This window comes from Sus scrofa, chromosome 5 (genome assembly GCF_000003025.6).
Source record: "Sus scrofa isolate TJ Tabasco breed Duroc chromosome 5, Sscrofa11.1, whole genome shotgun sequence".
Taxonomy (NCBI): Eukaryota; Metazoa; Chordata; class Mammalia; order Artiodactyla; family Suidae; genus Sus; species Sus scrofa.
In genome coordinates, this window is record NC_010447.5 from 100,881,275 (window position 1) to 100,900,229 (window position 18,955).

An 18,955-nucleotide genomic window follows, 5' to 3' on the forward strand; every position below is an offset into this window, starting at 1 on the left:
ATTTACAATAGCTAAGACATGGAACCCATCTAAATGTCCACTGACAGATGAACGGATAAAGAAGATGCAGTATATGTTTATGGTGGAATACTACTCAGCCATAAAAAAAATGAATAATGCAGCAACATAGACTGACCTAGAGATTATCATACTAAGCAAAGTAAGTCAGAAAGATAACGACAAATACCATATGATAACACTTACAGGTGGACTCTAAAATATGACACAAATCAACATACCTATGAAACAGACACAGACTCACCGATACAGAAAACAGACTTATAGTTGCCAAGTGAGGGGGGTGAAGGAGGGAAGGATCGGCAGTTTAGGTTAAGCAGATGCAAACTATTATACATAGGATGGATAAACAACAAGGTCCTACTGTATAGCACAGGATATTCAATATCCTGTGACAATGAAAAATATATATTACAACTGAATGATTTTGCTATACTGCAGAAATTAACACATTATAAATCAATTATACTTTAATAATTTTTTAAAAAGAATGTGAGATTCTTTAAAAATCTATCTTCCTAATTTCATTTATCAGCTTTTGAATTTATCAGGTTATATGTTGTTTTATGCCAGCTGAACATCTTATACTGTCTAGAGTTCTTGAGGAGATGATGCATATGGAAATTCCAGTTCCTGGCTCACTGTAGCAGGTAAAAGAAGCTACTATCCAAGTGAGATGTTCATAATGAGTAGGATGGGAACCCTTAGTGGCAGCATATGGTCTATTTTAACTAAAGGTAATGAATTAGCTGCCCACAGGCCAGATCTGGGCTATTTGTGTTCGGTTTGAAAAACGAAATGCCTTTAAATGTTATTTTATTTTATTTTATTTTATTTTTAAATAGTTATTTCCCCTATACATTTTTTTTTCCCTACTGTACAGCCTGGTGACCCAGTTACACATACACGTGCACCTTCTATAATGCCGTTAAATGTAAAAAAAAAAAAGATGTTTACAGCAAGAAATGGAGTATTTTCACATTAAATAAAATTCTAACTCTCCTACTGCTCTGAACAAATCACAGGTCCTAACAGCATACTTCTCTACAAGCCAGCAATCAGCCAGAGGTGAATAGGGTTTGTCCCACAGACAGAACATTCTCTGTTAATTTGCCATTGTTTCTACCACCCTCAATCGCCCTACATCAGCCTATTTCATTCATTATGGTACCTATCTGATGCCTTCAGTTGTCCTTGGGATTTTAACACGTATTTATTTAGTCAGTGTCCCATTTTTCTATCACTTGTAATTTTAGTTATTCTTATAGGATGAAGCAACTAAAGTTTCTAATATTACCTATGTTCTAATCTCTAAAACATTTATCTTTTCTGTTTTCTAGTCAATTAGATAATAGCTATTCCTTCTCAAAATTAACAGGGTCAAAATAACCACACTTATTAACTAAAGCCGACCCAAATTTGAGTTTTCTACATTTTCCTTTTTGTTTTTACAGCATTGTCAGCCTCTCCATCTTTCACTGGAAAATACTTCATTTTCCCTTACCCATTTTAGTTTATTCAATCAAGTTTAACTCATTTAGGAAACATTTACAGAGTGCCTACTGTTGCTAGGCACCATTCTAGGCAATAAAGAAACAGCAATGGTCTAGATTCTAAAAATGAGCAAAGATATAAAAACAAAAAACGATCAGGTGATTTTAAGTTTTCATTACAATAAGATGATATCCTAGAAAAATACTTCATGGCTCTTTTAGACTGGGTGGTCAGGGTAACTAATGTTGAGAGGGAATCACTCAAGCAGAGGTACACACTATGAAAAGGGGCTCATGCAAAGATGGATGTGGAAGAATATTCCAATCCAAAGGCCCAAGTTCTAGGACTTCAATGTGTTCAAGCCACACAAAAAATATCCAGTGTGAGTGAAGGGTAAAAGTAAGTAGAAATGTGGTTATGGATGAGGTCAGAGTGTTAGGTAAGAGCCAGGTGACATGGAGCTTTGTTAATCATGTTAAGAAATTTGAATTTTATTCCAAGAGCAATGGAAATTCATTGAAAGGTTTCAAACAAGGAAGTGACATCATCTTATTTACATTTTAAAAGATCAGCTTAAAAGCTGAAGAGGTCATTTAGTTTGATGCAGCAGAGAGCCTTATGAAGGACAGGACTAATATGACAGTAATACAAATGGAGGGATGTGTTTGGGTAGCATAACTGAACTAAATCATTGGCAGAGTAGACAAGGAAAAGAACACTGCTGAGATTTTCATTTTCTGCATGTGGATGATGAGGTTTAGTGTTTAAACCAAGTTCACTTCAAGAGGTATGTTGGACACACCTGCCCAGTGACGTCCGTTGATCTGGAAAATATACTGGTTGGGTTCTAGGGAGCAGTCAGAGCTGGAAATAGATACTTGAAAATAGTCACTACGTAAGTGGACTTTAAAGCCATCAGATAGGACAAGGTCACTTAAGGTAAGAGCTCCTTGATGTCATATGTTGATAAAGAAAAGGGCCATGTAAAAGAATGAAATTAGAACACTCCCTAACACCATACACAAAAATAAACTCCAAATGGATCAAAGACCTAGATATAAGACCATCACTATAAAACTCGTAGAGGAAAACAGGCCAAACACTCTCTGACGTAAACAACAGCAACATCTTCTCAGAGCCACCTCTTAGAGGAATGAAAGTCAAAACAAAAATTTAAAAAAGGGACTTAATTAAACTTAAAAGTGTCTGCACAGCAAAGGAAACCCTAAACAAAATGAAAAGACAACCCACAGAATAGAAGAAAATATTTGCAAATGAATCAACTGACAAGAGATTAATCTCCAAAATTTATAAACACCTCCTACCGCTCAATACCAAAAAAACAAACAACCCCATCAAAAAATGGGCAGAAGATCTAAACAGACAATTCTCCAAAGAAGACATATAGGTGGCCAAAAAACACATGAACAGATGTTCAACATCACTCATTTTTATTCAAGAAATGCAAATCAAAACCACTATGAGGTACCACCTTACACCAGCCAGAATGGCCATCATCAAAAAGTCTACAAACAATAAGTGCTGGAGAGGGTGTGGAGAAAAAGGAACCCTAGTACACTGTTGGTGGGATTGTAAATCGGTGCAACCACTGCGGAAAGCAGTATGGAGATTCCTTAGAAAACTAAAAATAGAACTACCATTTGATCCAGCAACCCCACTCCTGGGCATCTCTCCAGAGAAAACCAGGACTCGCAAAGACATGTGAACTCCGATGTTCACTGCAGCACTCTTGCAATAGCCAAGACATGGAAACAACCTAAATGTCCATCGACAGAGGAGTGGATCAAGAAGATGTGGTACATATACACAACGGAATATTACTCAGCCATTAAAAGGAAAGAATTGATGGCATTTTTAGCAACATGGATGGATCTAGAAATCACCATGCTAAGTGAAGTCAGTCAGACAATGAGACACCAATATCAAATGCTATCACTGACATGTGGAATCTGAAAAAAGGACACAATGAACTTCTTTGCAGAACAGACTTTGAAAAACTTATGGTTTCCAAAGGAGATAGGTTGGGGGGTGGGAGGATGCACTGGGGGTTTGGGATGGAAATGCCATAAAATTGGGTTGTGATGATCATTGTACAACTATAAATGTGATAAATTCATTGAGTAATATAAAAAAAAGAAGAGGGCCAACTACAGATCTCTGAATACTCAAACACTTAGACTTTAAAGAGAGAGAGAGATCTTAGAGAAACTTAAAGTCCAATTGCTATAAAGAGAAGTTAGACAATTGTGTTGCAGGTTGAAAGCGTTTGGATTCTATCTCAAATGATGAATTGCACTAACAAACACTCATGAACATTCACTATACAAACGTTATGCCAGGTACTCTAGGGACTAGTAATAAGAGACACATTTAGTGACCTAGAAAATAAAGTCTCTAGATCAAGGTTTAAAGGTCTATAACAGCATCCATTTCTCACTGAAACTGTGTGTGTGCATGCACGTGTGCCTGTGTGTAAACCTAAAGTCACGGAAAAGGTTGTAAAGCCTGGTTTAAAGGCAATAGAGCTTCCAGATATGAGGGGGAAATGCAGACACAGACAAAGGGTACTTGATGGCAATCATTATAGCCTAACGAGAGACCACAGGTAAGGACTGTTGTATGCTTTGCTGTGATGTAAGACTCCAGGACCTTGTCACAACTCTGAGAGTTTGAGAAAAACCCTAATAGACGGAAATTTAATTTCCCACTGGGATTCAAGTCAATTAAAAATAAATATGTTACTCTGGTTAATGATGTTATTCAAGCAAATAGGCGTAACCAATTAGTTTCAACATCTAAAATGAAAGTTATCAGAATAATCTTTACCTAAACTTTGAATGACTTCTATGAAAAAACACTTAAGGAGTTCTTTCTTGAATGCATAGAGAGGACGATACTTACGGCCAGGTAAGGTTTGCGTAGATATCCAGTCTGAAGCGTTGCCATAGCCGGCATTGGTGCTGGCAGCCACTTGGAATCTGTACCATCTGAATTTCTTTAATCCGTATATTGTCTCTTCTGTTAGGTCAGCTTCGTAGAGGTACTGAATTTTTTGATGTTCAACACATCCTTCAGATTCCCATTCTCTGCACGTTTGTGCCCGAAGCTGAGTAGTAATCTTATAATTTTGAAAGTAGCCAAAGATAGAGTCAGGTCTCATCCATGTCAACGTGGCACTAGTTGACCGAATGTTAGCAAAAGTAATATTTGTGGGAACACTGGGAACTAGACAATTAAAGGGAAAAAATAGAAAAGGATTGGAATTACCAAATCCTGCACAAACAGAAGGAAGAAACAGAATTTGTAAGTATGCTTTACTATGCGTGTAGGTGATCTCTTAATACGACTGCCCTTAGATTAACATCCCTGCATGTAATGAGCAGAATGTTAAGGTGATACCTCAGAGACCAAAGATTCCAAGAGTTAGAGGACAAAACAACCATGATTTTTTTTAGTCTTCATTTTGCTCCCAAATTCACTCACAAGTTGTTTATAAAAACTTGGTTTTTATATAAGCCCTGGTACAAAGGGAAATTGCACATACTCATATAATCCTATGTACTTTCCTACGTATGGTCTATGTTTTTTATATTCAGTTCCTAATAAAGACACTCTTTTAAAAAATTTTATTGAAGTATAGTTGTGTTAATTTCTGCTGTACAGCAAAGTAATTTAGTTATATGTATATATATTCTTTTTCATATTCCTTTCCATTATGTTTTATCACAGGATATTGAATATAGGTCCCTGTGCTACACAGTAGGACTTTTTGTATCCATCCCACATGTAACAGCTTGCCTCTGCTAGCCCCAAACTCCCAATCTTTCCCTCTCCACTGGCTCTGCCCCTCGGCTACCCTCAGTCTGTTCTCTATATCTGTGAGTCTCCTTTTGTGATTATGTTGGTTATATTTTAGAGTCCACATATAAGCTCTATCATAAGGTATTTGTCTGTCTTTCCAAGACATTCTTATATTTAAATGACTAGAGAGAAACCGCACATCTTTTATATAGTAACTGCTGATTTTAAGTTAAATAAACATTATTAGATGAATTAATAATTTATATAATTAATTTTTATTTTACCTTGCACCCCTTCTAGAACATCATAAAGCCCACTGACATTAATACACAGAATAAGGTATCTGTGCATCACCTACAATCACACAGTTCTCCTTGACGTCACTTAGATTTCACATTAATCACTGGTTCGCTGTATGCATATCATGTGTCAGGCTCTGGGGCTAGTATTAGGGATTCAAGATACACAGGCTTATGTCTTGTTTTCACGAACCAGCCACTTATCAGATGAGTAAGATAAGCATGTTATGGTTAGTAATATAAAGAACAATGAACTAGCTGATGTGGCACCTTCTTCCACTGTGCCAGTCCCTCTAAATGCAAGGGCCTTTGCTATGAAGTCTGAGGTAGGGAGAATGATTAACGACTCGTATGACAATCGCACAAAATGACCTGGAAGAAAACTAAAATAAAACTATAGCTTAACGTTATTCACATTAAAAGAAAATTAACAAAGGATTCAAAAAATTAATGCATAAAAAGGCAAACATTCATTTCTAAACACACTATATTAATTAAAATTCCAATAAATATCTAGTGAGCATCTAATTTATGCCAAGTACTACTGTAGGTGCTGGGGATACAGTGAACTCGAGAGATAAAAGTCCCTGCCCTTGGGTGATTTGCATTTGAGGCTTATATACAACACAAGCACAAATCAGTCTTGTAAGAGTACTGTGGATGATGATCAGTATTATGGAAAAATATAAGAATGAGAAGGAGGAGAAGGAGTTCCAAGGATACTGAAATTTGAAATTGAGTGTCAGAGAGAAAGAATTCCTGACTCGGAGACACGAAGTTCCTGATGAAAGTGGGGGGACCACCCGTGTGTGAATATGTGGAAGGAAACGCGTGAGGAAAGGCCCCGTGTTGCCCCCAGGCCTGGTATCTCTGAAGAAGGAAAAGGGGCCCGTGCAGCCAGGAGGAGCTGAGGTCTGAGAAGAAACACTGAAGCCTTGACTGTGTACAACATCCTGGAGCATCGTTATGACTTTGACTTGAGCAGAGGAGTTCCAGGTTCCACTGCGTTTTCACAGGATCACTCGGGCTCCCGCATTGACAACAGACAAGCGAGAGACGAGTGAAAACAGGGGGAGCAATTAGTGAGCTACTATAATGTCAACGTAAGGAATCAGGATGACCTGCACCAGGACTGCAGCTTCAGAAGTGAAAGGAAGTGTTAAGATTCTGAATATAACTTGTAGGAAAGCTGACAGATGTGCTGATGTGCGACATGTGAGGCATAGGAGAAAGGGCAGAGGAAAGCTCGAAAGTCTTTATACTGAGGGAACAGAATGATGAAGTCACCATTAATCAGGAAGGGATGACAATGGAAGGAATACGCTTTGGGGAGCAAGATGAAGCACTGATTATGCTCTATGCCCAAAACTAAAACAACTTTGTAAGTCTACCATACTCTAATAAATTTATATGAAAAAAGACAAAATTAGATGTCAAAAAAAGCATTTATTTTGAGTATGTTAACTTTGAATGGCCTATCATATACCCACAAGGAGACATCAAATAATAGACCAATCCATGAGTCTGAGTTCTGTAGAGAGGTCTGGACTTGGGTTAAAATTTTAGACTTCCTCTTAAATTTTTCCTGAATGACCTATAGACCTATTGCTCATGGAGGGGGACCTGGCCGGTAAGGACCGTGTAAGTGACATCAGCCTTTGACCCCACCTGTCAGCTAGACACAGAGGCCCTAAAGAACTTGACCCCAGGCTTACGTGGCCTCACCTGTGGCAGTCAAGGGCCAAAAACATGGGCCAATGCAAAGGCTGCTTAACTCTGACTCAGAAGCAAGTACTTCCTCCTACTCCGTCCTCCTGATCTCCCTAAACCCACTCCCACCCAAGAACCACCCAAGAATGGCCTAGGTAATGATTTTCAGATTGACAATCTTTACTAAGTTCACAGAAGACACACCTCTCTCGGTTCTTGAGAATGATATATATTGTAAGATTTGATACAGGTAAAAGTATAAAAATACTAATATTTACCATCAAATCTTACTGTATTGAGTAGAACATTAACCCTTAAAAAAAAAAAAGTAGTTCTACAAGCTCTACAAGGGAAACTCAAAATCTTTTTTTTTTTTTTTGGTCTTTCTGCCTTTTTGTTTTTTTTTTTTTTTGTGGCCTTTTCTAGGGCTGCACCGGTGGCATATGGAAGTTTCCAGGCTAGGGGTCTAATCGGAGCTGGAGTCGACGGCCACAGCCACAGCCACAGCAATGTGGGACCCAAGCCACGTCTGCGACCTACACCACAGTTCACGGCAATGCTAGATTCTTAACCCACTGAGCAAGGCCTGGAATGGAACTTGCAACCACATGGCTCCTAGTCGATTTGTTAATCACTGAACCACGATGGGAACTCCAAAACTCAAAATCTTGAGGGGGTTTATTTTAAAATTTACTTGACATGCTACTTACAACACACTCTTTTATCTTTAGTTATATATAAGAGCAATTAGAGAAAAAGATATTTTTAAAGGAAAACTTACCTTTACAGAGGAGGAAATTTTAGAATTGACTAAAAAGTAGAACTTCCATAATTTATTGAAATCCTTCAGCTGTTAAGTTTGAATTAAGAACCCTTGGATATAAACCACATTTTCAAAATATTCTAATGCAAAGCAGAGAAGTATGACTGATTTGAGGGTTCAGGAAAAGTTTTAGGAGAAAAGGTTGTATGTGAGATGAGATTTCACTTAACTGTAAAGGCAGAGATTCTACAAGAGGAGGTGATGTGATCTAAGTTTTACTATAGCTTATACCTCACACTGGCAATAAAAAGAGAAGCAGTCTGGGGACATACTATGCTACCGGGATTATGGATCACTTGTCAGGCAATGGAAAGCTATCAAGATGTCAGAAGGAGGTGTTCAGAAGTAAATTTTATCAAGTTCAGTCTGATAATTGCACAACGGGAAAAAGGAAAAATTTGTAGATCATTTGATTTCTTCAGCAAAGAAGAAATAAGATGATAGCAATAGGAAAGAAGTGAATTTTGAGATCTATATTGGTGGTTGAATCCATGCAACAAGCAAAGAATCACAGAAACACAGAATTTGAAGGCATCTTGAGATGATATTGGTCAACTTGTCTTTTTATATCTGAACTTATGGAGGCAGACATCCACCAAGAATCTCCATACATACACTTTCTTCCAGATTTTCAACCATACACTGATTGAGGTGCTGATGCAACAACCAAAAAAAAAAAAAAAAGAAGAAGAAGAAGATAAAAAACGTGCCTCTGTAATTAAGATTCCACATCAGTTTAATTTAAAGTAGGAAAGATTTTCCAGTGGGCCTGATTTTGCCTGAGTCCTCTAAAAGCAGAACATTTTCTTTGGTTAGTTACAAAGGAGGAAGTTAGGTATTCTAAGCAGGAGATTAGATTCAATGGACAAACATATCTTCACAGCTGGCTTTGAAGAAGGAAGGGGCCATGTAATACAGAATTCAGGACATCTCTAGGAGCTGAGGACAGCACTTGGCCAGAAGCCAGCCGAGAAATGGAGATCTCAGCCTCACAACTGTTTGAGACTGAATTCTGCCACAACCACATGGACCTGGAAGAAGACCTGCACGCCATATGAGAATATGACCCATGGACACCTTGATTTGACCTTGTGAGACTGAGTAGAAAATTCAGGCACAACAGGTCAAACTCTACCTACACAACTGTGCTCTAATAAATGGGTATTTTAAGCCACTAAGTTTGTGACAATTTGTGACATAACAATAGAAAACTAACACAATTTCCCTATATCAAATGACTCATCTCTACTTACATAGCCTGTGCTTAAGTATATAGAACAAAGGGAAACTCAAAATCTCGAGGGGCTTTATTTTAAAATTTATATCCAGATAATTCTATTTGTTTGTACAGCCTTCATTTTTTTGAACTTATAGCTACTTTCCTAAAAATCCTAGTTCTACTCTAAAAACCCACCTCAAAAAGGCCTAATCATATTTTCACCTCCATTTCACTTCAACATTTATATCAAAGGTATAGAAAGGTTTTGATTCTGGATTCATATCAATAAGAAAAGATTCAGTGATTATCCTAAAGTATGTGTTTATATATTATACACACACACACACGTGTGTATATATATATATGCCATTTATATATATATATATAAATGCCATTCTACATATTGGTTTGTGCCTCTGAAGGTCTAGATTAATTCTTGGAACAAAATGAGCATTTAATAAATATTTTTTGAAACTATGAGCAAATAAATAAGAGGGTATAATAGGGAATCAATTTAGATAGATGGTCAGGAACGCCTTTCCTGATGAATCATAATGTAATCAGAGATCTCATAGATAAGATATAGCTTCCCAGGTGAAAAACATCAGGATGTGTTAAGACTCTGCAGGAGAAGAGAATGTGGCATATTGGAAACATGAAAAGAAGTCTGCTAGGTCCACAAAGCAACGAATAGGAAAACAGGAATTTGGACAGGTAGCCCAATCAGATAATGCTGAGCCCTCTTACCTGGATTGAAGACTTGTAGTTTTATCCTAAGTCCAGCCAGGACATTTGATAAATTTTATATTAACTTTTCAATTGCATTAAAACCATAGAGTCTACTGCTCCCCGTGAGAGCCAGGGACAACAATCCAGACATCCCCTTTCTTTCCAGTCCATAACCAACTATCGCTTCCATGTTTCAGTTTTCTTTATTTAGGATTTACTAAGCAACCAGAGGTAGAATAAAAAAAGATGCTTTAGCCATCAATGAACTGGAGAAGGCAGAGGAGACTGCCTTTTTCCCACCTCTCAGTAGGGGAGATGACAAGATGTCCATGGTTCTATGACCAATTTTTTTTCCCCCTCCAATGTTCAGAATTTAGGAAGGAAGAGTTCAGTAGCAAAGTTTGTTGCATAGTAAAAAATTTCAGCAGATTAATATTGGTCTACAACTCTACTATTCTCCAAATGACACTATTATTATGGAGTATACATAGGATAGTACTTGAACTTGACAAAGAAGATCCATATGAGTTATTTTTAACCTGGCTAAAGGAAGAGTAACAATAACTGCAGTTGCCTTTCATGTAACAGGCACTGTGATGGGCTTTGCATAGATATTTAGAGTCTGGCAGATACGGGCACTCAATAAGTGTTGATTAGATGAATAAATCATAGCTCATGAAACAGCCCTTTGTTTTTCATGTGGTATAAAATTTTGTCACATTTTACACTCAAATGTATTTAGAAAGAGGAACCAGAAATAAACCTAATCTGAGGCCAAATATATACTGTACCTTGTGGACAATTTTTTTTTAAGGCTACCTCAGAGGCACACATAAATGACTAGCAGTAAGCCTCATTTATATCCAGTATCTTCTCTTTTGATGAACTGTGTGTTGTCCTAGACTATTTCAAGGCAACTGCCCTATTGAATTACAGATACAAAAAGGATTACACTCATTTTAGCATGGAGAATCAGATTTCCATTCTTTAAGAATGACTAAAAACCTCAAACTTTTTCTATCCACAGATGGTACTAATTTCAACACATCATTCCATGTTTCCTGGAACAATCACGCAGCTTGCTTAGATTTTCTAAACATGACTGAACTGTGATGAAGCGATCAACATTCTCTGCCAAGATATTCCATAAATTACATTTTTATTCATAAATTATTCTTATCGGTAAAATGTTTTCATCATGGTTGAATTGAAAGTCTATAGATCTGTACAAGTAAAATTTGTTACAGGTTTAAATGCATTTCAGTTTTCAGTGATTACTTAGGGTACGCCACTTAGAAAATGAAAATGTGTAAAAAATATAATTATTCTCTAAACTTCTGAATATCAACGATCAGAAGTTGCCAACCTATTATGATATGATTCTGATGGTATTGTGTGTTGACTTCTCACTGACCTGGTTATACTAACATGGAAGACCAAGTTTCCTTAATTCTTTATGCGTGACATGATATCCATTTATCTTCATACAATCTCTTTTAAGCAAAATGGATGAAATTGATGTTTGAAATAATTATGTTATAAATTATCTTTATAAAAGTTACAAAAGTATGAACATAATCTTTCCTTATTTACTAAGGATGTTTCTGTTTCTACCAATTTTAAAGAAACTACAAAACATGAGGTACAAATACATGATCTGGCATACACAAAAGTTCAGTTTACCAACACAAACATAATATGGATCAATATAAACATAGAAATTCCTGAAAAGTTGACTGCAAAGAAAATTTCAGCATACCAAACACACATTTTGCACTAACTGGAATTTAATCAACTTCACTTACTAGACATTCAGATTGAGTAATGAGGACAAGTTATAGGTTTTAGGGTATATAAAAAGGTTTACAAACCTTCTTCATGCATATTTAGAAGTAACTTAGCTTATAAAAACGACCACAAATAGGTGATGCCAAAAGGAAAGCTCAGTGGGAGAAGGTCTGGGAGCTATAATGTGAAGGAGCAAGGGATGATGAGTAGAGATGAGGGAGCAATAATGCTTAAAGAACTGATGCGGGGAGAGGTACATGAGTGACAGCGACATGCTGGCCCTGGGCTGGGAAAGAGACCAGCTTGGAGAGAAGAAAGTCTGAGGAGGTCACAAGAAGAAAATGTGTAGGGAGAAGTATCAAGTGTGGTGTGGTGTTAATTAAGGCACTGAATGTTCGGGCGACTGATTTAGACGACCACTGTAGACCAGAGAACAGCCATCGGAGATTAACGGGCAACGTACAAAACAAAGAAAATTCTGAGCCTTCACCTCGCTGGTAATTAGAAAAAGGTCAACTTGGCAGAAACTGCTTGGAGATCGTATACAGGCAGTACAATGTAGATTACAATGATAAAGAATAATGAGGACTCGAACTAAAAGAAAAGGCAAGAGAAAATGTGATGACTTACTGGGCAGAGAAGAAACGGGAAAATAAATGGAATAAACATAGGAGTTAGGTTAATAGATAAGATGTACACTGTACACTTAGCAGTAGGCTGTGATGTTACAGAAAGGAATACGAAGGGAAAAATCAAGACTAAATCTCTGTGACCACAAATAAAGAGAAATTAAAATGAATAAGAACAATGAAATAAGCCCTAGTACTGAGGTCAAAGTTATATCTGTCCCCTCAAAATCACATGAACAGTACCGCGTAATTTAATAAACAATCTCCTCAACAACATCCTTACCCAGTAAATACTAAGTATATTTAACTTGGCCCTTTATTACAATGTCTCTCAATGTGGTGGGACAGAATAATTATCAAACTCGTTTTGTCAAACTATTTCTTCAGAATTTCTAATTATTCGGTTCAGGTACATGTCTCTCTATGGAAGTCTGGCTTAATCCAGAAATAAATATTTTGGAGTAGCTGAAACAAAATTTACCAAAATATGCTTTGTAAACATGATTTTAGCTGATCCTACAAAGCTAAGAATACAGAAAGACACATTCTTAGTATGCAAAATTAAATCATCTTAAAATATTTCATTGCATGAAAAAAAAAAACTGAGGAAGTATCTATAAGCAGGACTAAAGTTCCTTTAAAAAACTCTCTCTGTCACAATGCTTATATAGGTGGACAACTGGGGACTCAGAATTCTATGGACCACAGCAATAATATTAATTTTTAAACCAAATATTAGTGAAGCATAACTTATGTATAAAAATATCTCGGTTAAACATTTAAGGGAAAATGTTAACCTTTTTTTTTGGAGAAAACTAAAAGAAAAACTTTGTATATGTTCTATTTGGAGTCAGAGGGAGTTGATTTGTTTTATAGAATCAACAGGTTGACAGCTCTATATAGCAAGTCATCCCAGGAGAACATCTATTAAAAATAACAACTCTGATTTGAAATAGTTTATCAGAAGCGGTTATTAGGGGAGTAATTATATAGCAGTGTTAACTGTCTATTAAGACCACTCTTATAACACCTGCAGACAAAACAGAACCATTGACATTGACAAGGAAATGAGAAAGATATATCAGTTAGTGGCGATTTGCTTGAGAATTGATATGAGTAAATAAAACGCTAATTTCATATCTTCGTAGCATGAATACATAGAGATGTCTTGAGAGGAAAAGCTTAGGTTACAGTAAGAGGTGAAGAAAAAATGATCTGGGATAAATATGAGAGAAGCTTTGAAATCATGAAAGAGAATCTATTTTAATCCGTATTTTATTTATCATATCAGAACTGCAGATGATAAAAAATCTGAGTCTCTGTCAATAGTTAATTGAGGGTAAATTAGAATAGGAAAAAGAGATCTCACACTCTCTCTCCCTCTTTTTGTTTGTTTGCTTGTTTTTGGCTGTACTTGTGGCATATGGAAGTTCCCTAGACAGGGATCAACCCACAGCCACTGCAGAAACAATACTGTGTAGTTATGTAGTGAGCCAAAAGGGAAGCCCGAAACAGAGATCATAAATAACTCATGTCAGCCAGTAATGTCACACACACATTGATACTTATTAAATGCTTATTTAACAAATAAGTAAGTGAACAAACTATTGGATGGATACATGAATACATGGATGAATGCACAGATTTCAAGAAGAAAATATCACCAATGCCACCACTACTGACTGATAAACAAGTGTCACCAATGCTGACTGTAATCAAATGCTATTAAAAACATTATTTTCTAAGGACTACAGCTGTACAGAAAAACTTGATTGATTAAAATACACAAAAGGAGTTCTAGATCTAAAGTTTGGGGAAAGCTCTAAGTTAGAAGAATCTGGATTTCCCAAGGATTTCATGAGAAGAATAAAAGAAGTGATGTAAAGAGAAACAACAGAGGAGAAAGGATCAAAGGAAAGAGTGAGACTGGAGACACTGTGAAATAATTTAGTGAACAGAAAAATTCCAGACGGCCAAAATATTTTTTAGAACAAAAATACTGCTTAAAGTCATGTACTTTATTGCAATGTAAACCCCTCCTCTAGGTGCTTAGCCCAAAATGTTCAGTAAGGCTAGTATACATAAAAATGCACAGTGTGACTGGAATTGTCAAAACCATGCAAAAAATAATTTTCCAGAAATAGTAAAAAGTTTATGTAAAATATTCCATTATTAAAGCCTAATAAATTTGGGGGGCTGTTCTGGTGATGTTAAAATTGCTGTGTCGCACTAATCCTTCTGCAGATGACAACTATGACCTCTGTGAGAGAAGGAAGGAAAGCTTCTGCCCTGTAGTGTCAGAAAGAGGATGTAGGAATGCCAGAATAGCTGGGAAAGGGAGGAACCACAAAAGGGTTAGACCCAAACTCTGGGTCTAAACTCCCCAGAAATCCTTAGCTAATCTCTTAATTGTGAAAATACGAAGGACATGCCAGGAAGCAAAGTAGAAAACAACAGATGAAAAACTTAATAGAAACTCTAGTTGTTCCCCATTGCGTAGGAGACAAAACTGAGAGTTTGAAACCCACCAAATTAAGGAATTGGTAAACAGCGAGCCTCATTTTAAAAATCCCAAAAGGGGAGTTCCTGTTGTGGCGCAGTAGAAATGAGTCTGCCTAGGAACCATGAGGTTGCAGGTCAATCCCTGGCCTCATTCAGTGAGTTAAGGATCCGGCATTGCTGTGAGCTGTAGTGTAGGTGGCAGATGTGGCTTGGATCTGGCATTGCTATGGCTGTGGTATAGGTCAGAAGCAACAGCTCCAATGAGATCCCTAGCCTGGAAATTTCCATATGCCATAGGAGTGGCCCTGGAAAAGGCAAAAAGACAAAAAAAGAAAAAAAGAAAATCCCCAAAGGGCCATACATTTCCTCTGCTTTACATCCCAGGATTAAGAAAGACTCTATAAAAAAGGTTGAAACCAAAACTACATATTTACAAAATTGTCATTCAGTAATATAATGGCCTGTTAGAATAAAATCCAATGCTTTTCTTTTTTTTTTTTTTTGTCTTTTTGTCTTTTTGTTGTTGTTGTTGTTGTTGTTGTTGCTATTTCTTGGGCCGCTCCTGCGGCATATGGAGGTTCCCAGGCTAGGGGTCGAATCGGAGCTGTAGCCACTAGCCTACGCCAGAGCCACAGCAACGCGGGATCCGAGCCGCGTCTGCAACCTACACCACAGCTCACGGCAATGCCGGATCGTTAACCCACTGAGCAAGGGCAGGGACCGAACCCGCAACCTCATGGTTCCTAGTCGGATTCGTTAACCACTGCGCCATGACGGGAACTCCAAAATCCAATGCTTTTCAAAAGAAGATAGCAAAATTCAGGGTTTTTGCAAAATATCACCAAAAAATGTCCAATGAGCTTAAACATTACCAAACAAGAAGAAAAATTACTACTGATGAGAAAATGTGGCTTGTAGTTGGGAGGAAAAAATGTGCAATAGAAAGAGATAATAGTTCTCTAATGACAGACATTTAGGTTATTTTTATGTCTGGGACATGGGATTGGATAAAAAGGATGTGGTACACATATACAATGGAATATTTGGCCATAACAAAGAACAAAATAATGGATTAACCCAGAGATTATTATGCTAAGTGAAATGTCAAAAACAAGTATCATATTATATCACTTATGTGGAATTTTTTAAAATGATGAAATGAACTTAGTTGCAAAACAGAAACAGACACACAAACCTTAAAAACAAACTTACAGTTACCAAAAAGGAAGGGTAGGGGAAGGATTAAGGGTTTGAGATTGGCATATGCACACTTTTGTATTTGGATTGAATGATCTAGAGGGACCTGCTGTATAGCACAGGGAAATCTACTCAATATTCTATAACAATCCACATGAGAATGAATATATGAATATATATAAATATAAATATATATATTAATGACTATCACTCTGCATAAATTAACATAACATTGTAAATCAACTAAACTTCAATAAAATTTTAAAACTATGTTAAAAATTTTAAAAGGGAAAGATTACAAGTTAACAGGTGTAGGAATTAGAAGAAAACTAATGTAAAGAAGCTATTGTAAATATTGTTCTTGACTTAATGGAAAACAGAGTCGTAATTAGAAAGCAAATGGGGAATTTCAACAGAGAAATGAAAATAAACAGAAATAAAGAGAAATTCTAGAATTTAAAAGTAAATACCTGGCATGAATAATTAATTTGATTTGTTTAACACCGGATTAAAGATGGCAGAATATAGTCAATGAACATTATGTCACATCAATAGAATTCCAATCTATAGAACAAAGGAAAAGAAGTCAAAAAAATTTAATAAAGCCTCAGTCACTTAGTGGTATGTATTTACAGTCCTAGAAGAAAAGAATAGAAGATGGTAGAAAAATACTTGAACGAAAATGGCAAACCATTCTCAAATTTTGTAAAAATATTGATTTGCCAATTCAAAAGGTAAATGAATTCATTGCAAAATAAGTGCAACAAAAAAAGCACACTAGCCACATTATTGTCAAACTGCTTAAAAGAATAAAAATCTTGAAAATTGCCCCAAAGTAGCAATTCTTACACAAGAGTTAATGAGATACACGGCAGTTGACATGTCATCAGAAACAAAGTGCACCAAAAGACAAAGGAATTATATTGTTAAAGAGAAAAATATCAGGTGAGGGGGATGACTACCAATTTAGAATTTTATATCCAGAGAAAATAGGTCTCAAAAGTGAAGCAAAATCTATTTTCAAGTAAGTAAAATCTGAGAGAATTTAATGTGAGAATGTGAGAATTTCAAATAAGTAAAATCTGGAAGTTCTCTACCTAAAAGAGAAATGATACTAGGTGTAATTTATAACTACTGAAATAGGAGAACACCAATAATGGTAACTATATGGGAAATACAGTAATCACCAAATATATTTATTTAGGAGTTCCCATCGTGGTGCAGCAGAAACAAATCTGATTAGGAACCATGAGGTTGCGGGATCGATCCCTGGCCTTGTTCAGTGGGTTAAGAATCCAGCATTTCCATGAGCTGTGGTGTAGGTTGCAGATGTGGCTCAGATCTGGCATTGCTGAGGCTCCGGCATAGGCCAGTGGCTATAGCTCCGATTAGAACCCTAGTCTGAGAACCTCAACATGCCTCGGTTGTAGCCCTGGAAAAGACAAAAAGACAAAAAAAAATATATATATATATATATATATATATTTTTATTTTCCCACTGTGGCCACAGCAATTAGACAAACAAAAGAAATAAAAGGCATCCATATAGGAAGAGAAGAGAGAAAACTGTCACTGTATGCAGATGACATGATACTATACATAGAAAACCCTAAGGACTCAACCCAAAAACTACTTGAACTGATTAATAAATTCAGCAAAGTAGCAGGATATAAGATTAACATTCAGAAGTCAGTTGCATTTCTGTATACCAGCAATGAAACATTAGAAAAGGAATACAAAAATACGATACCTTTTAAAATTGTACCTCACAAAATCAAATACCTCGGAATACACTTGACCAAGGAGGTAAAGGACCTATATGCAGAGAACTATAAAACTTTAATCAAAGAAATCAAAGAAGATGTAAAGAAATGGAAAGATATTCTATTTATTTATTTAAATGTCTACTAGTGATGTAATTTAAAATAATGCTACAAGTTGTGGGGTTTACAATGTAAATAGATGCAAACTGCTTAAAATACATAGAAGTCAAATATATGATATGTGGAATTATAGTTTTGCAAAGTTCATATACTTTTTGTGAAGTTGTACAGTGTTAATTTGAATTACAGTCAACTGGAGGTATGGTCAAGACGGTGGAGGAGTAAGACGTGTGTGGTCACCTTCTCCCACAAACAAATCAAAAAAACCCATCTGCATGTAGAACAACAGTCTCTTCAGTAAGTGGTGCTGGCAAAACTGGACAACTACATGTAAATTGATGAAATTAGAATGTACTCTCACACTATGCACAAAAATAAACTTAAAATGGCTTAAAGACTTAAACTAAGGCAAGACACCTTAAACTCCTAGAAGAGAACAAAACCAAAACATTTTCTAACATCAACTATACAAATTTTTTCTTAGGTTAGTCACCCAAGGCAAAAGAAACAAAAACAAAACAAACAAAAAAAAAATCCATTGGGACCTAATCAAACTTACAAGCTTTTGCACAGCAAAGGAAAAAAGAAAGAAAGAAAGAAAGAAAGAAAGAAAGAAAGAAAGAAAGAAAGAAAGAAAGAAAGAAAGAAAGAAAGAAAGAAAGAAAGAAAGAAAGAAAGAAAGAAAGAGAGAAAAGGAGGGAGGGAAGGAAACTTACAGAATGGGAGAAAACAGCTGCAAATGCTGAAACTGACAAGGGCTTAATCTCCAAAATATAGCAACAACTAATACAGCTCAACCTCAAAAAGCAAACAACCCAGAAGACGTAAAAAGACATTTCTCG

At 36.3% G+C, this 18,955-nt stretch overlaps 1 protein-coding gene across 1 annotated transcript in view; it reads right to left on the bottom strand.

Annotated features, from left to right (window-relative positions):
• Nucleotides 1–18,955, bottom strand: part of PTPRQ (protein tyrosine phosphatase, receptor type Q) — a 294,121-nt gene that overhangs the window by 94,250 nt on the left and 180,916 nt on the right. The window contains exon 26 of the mRNA XM_021093069.1: nucleotides 4,435–4,758. Coding sequence (XP_020948728.1) covers nucleotides 4,435–4,758 — 324 coding nt within the window. The remainder of the gene's footprint in view (nucleotides 1–4,434; nucleotides 4,759–18,955) is intronic.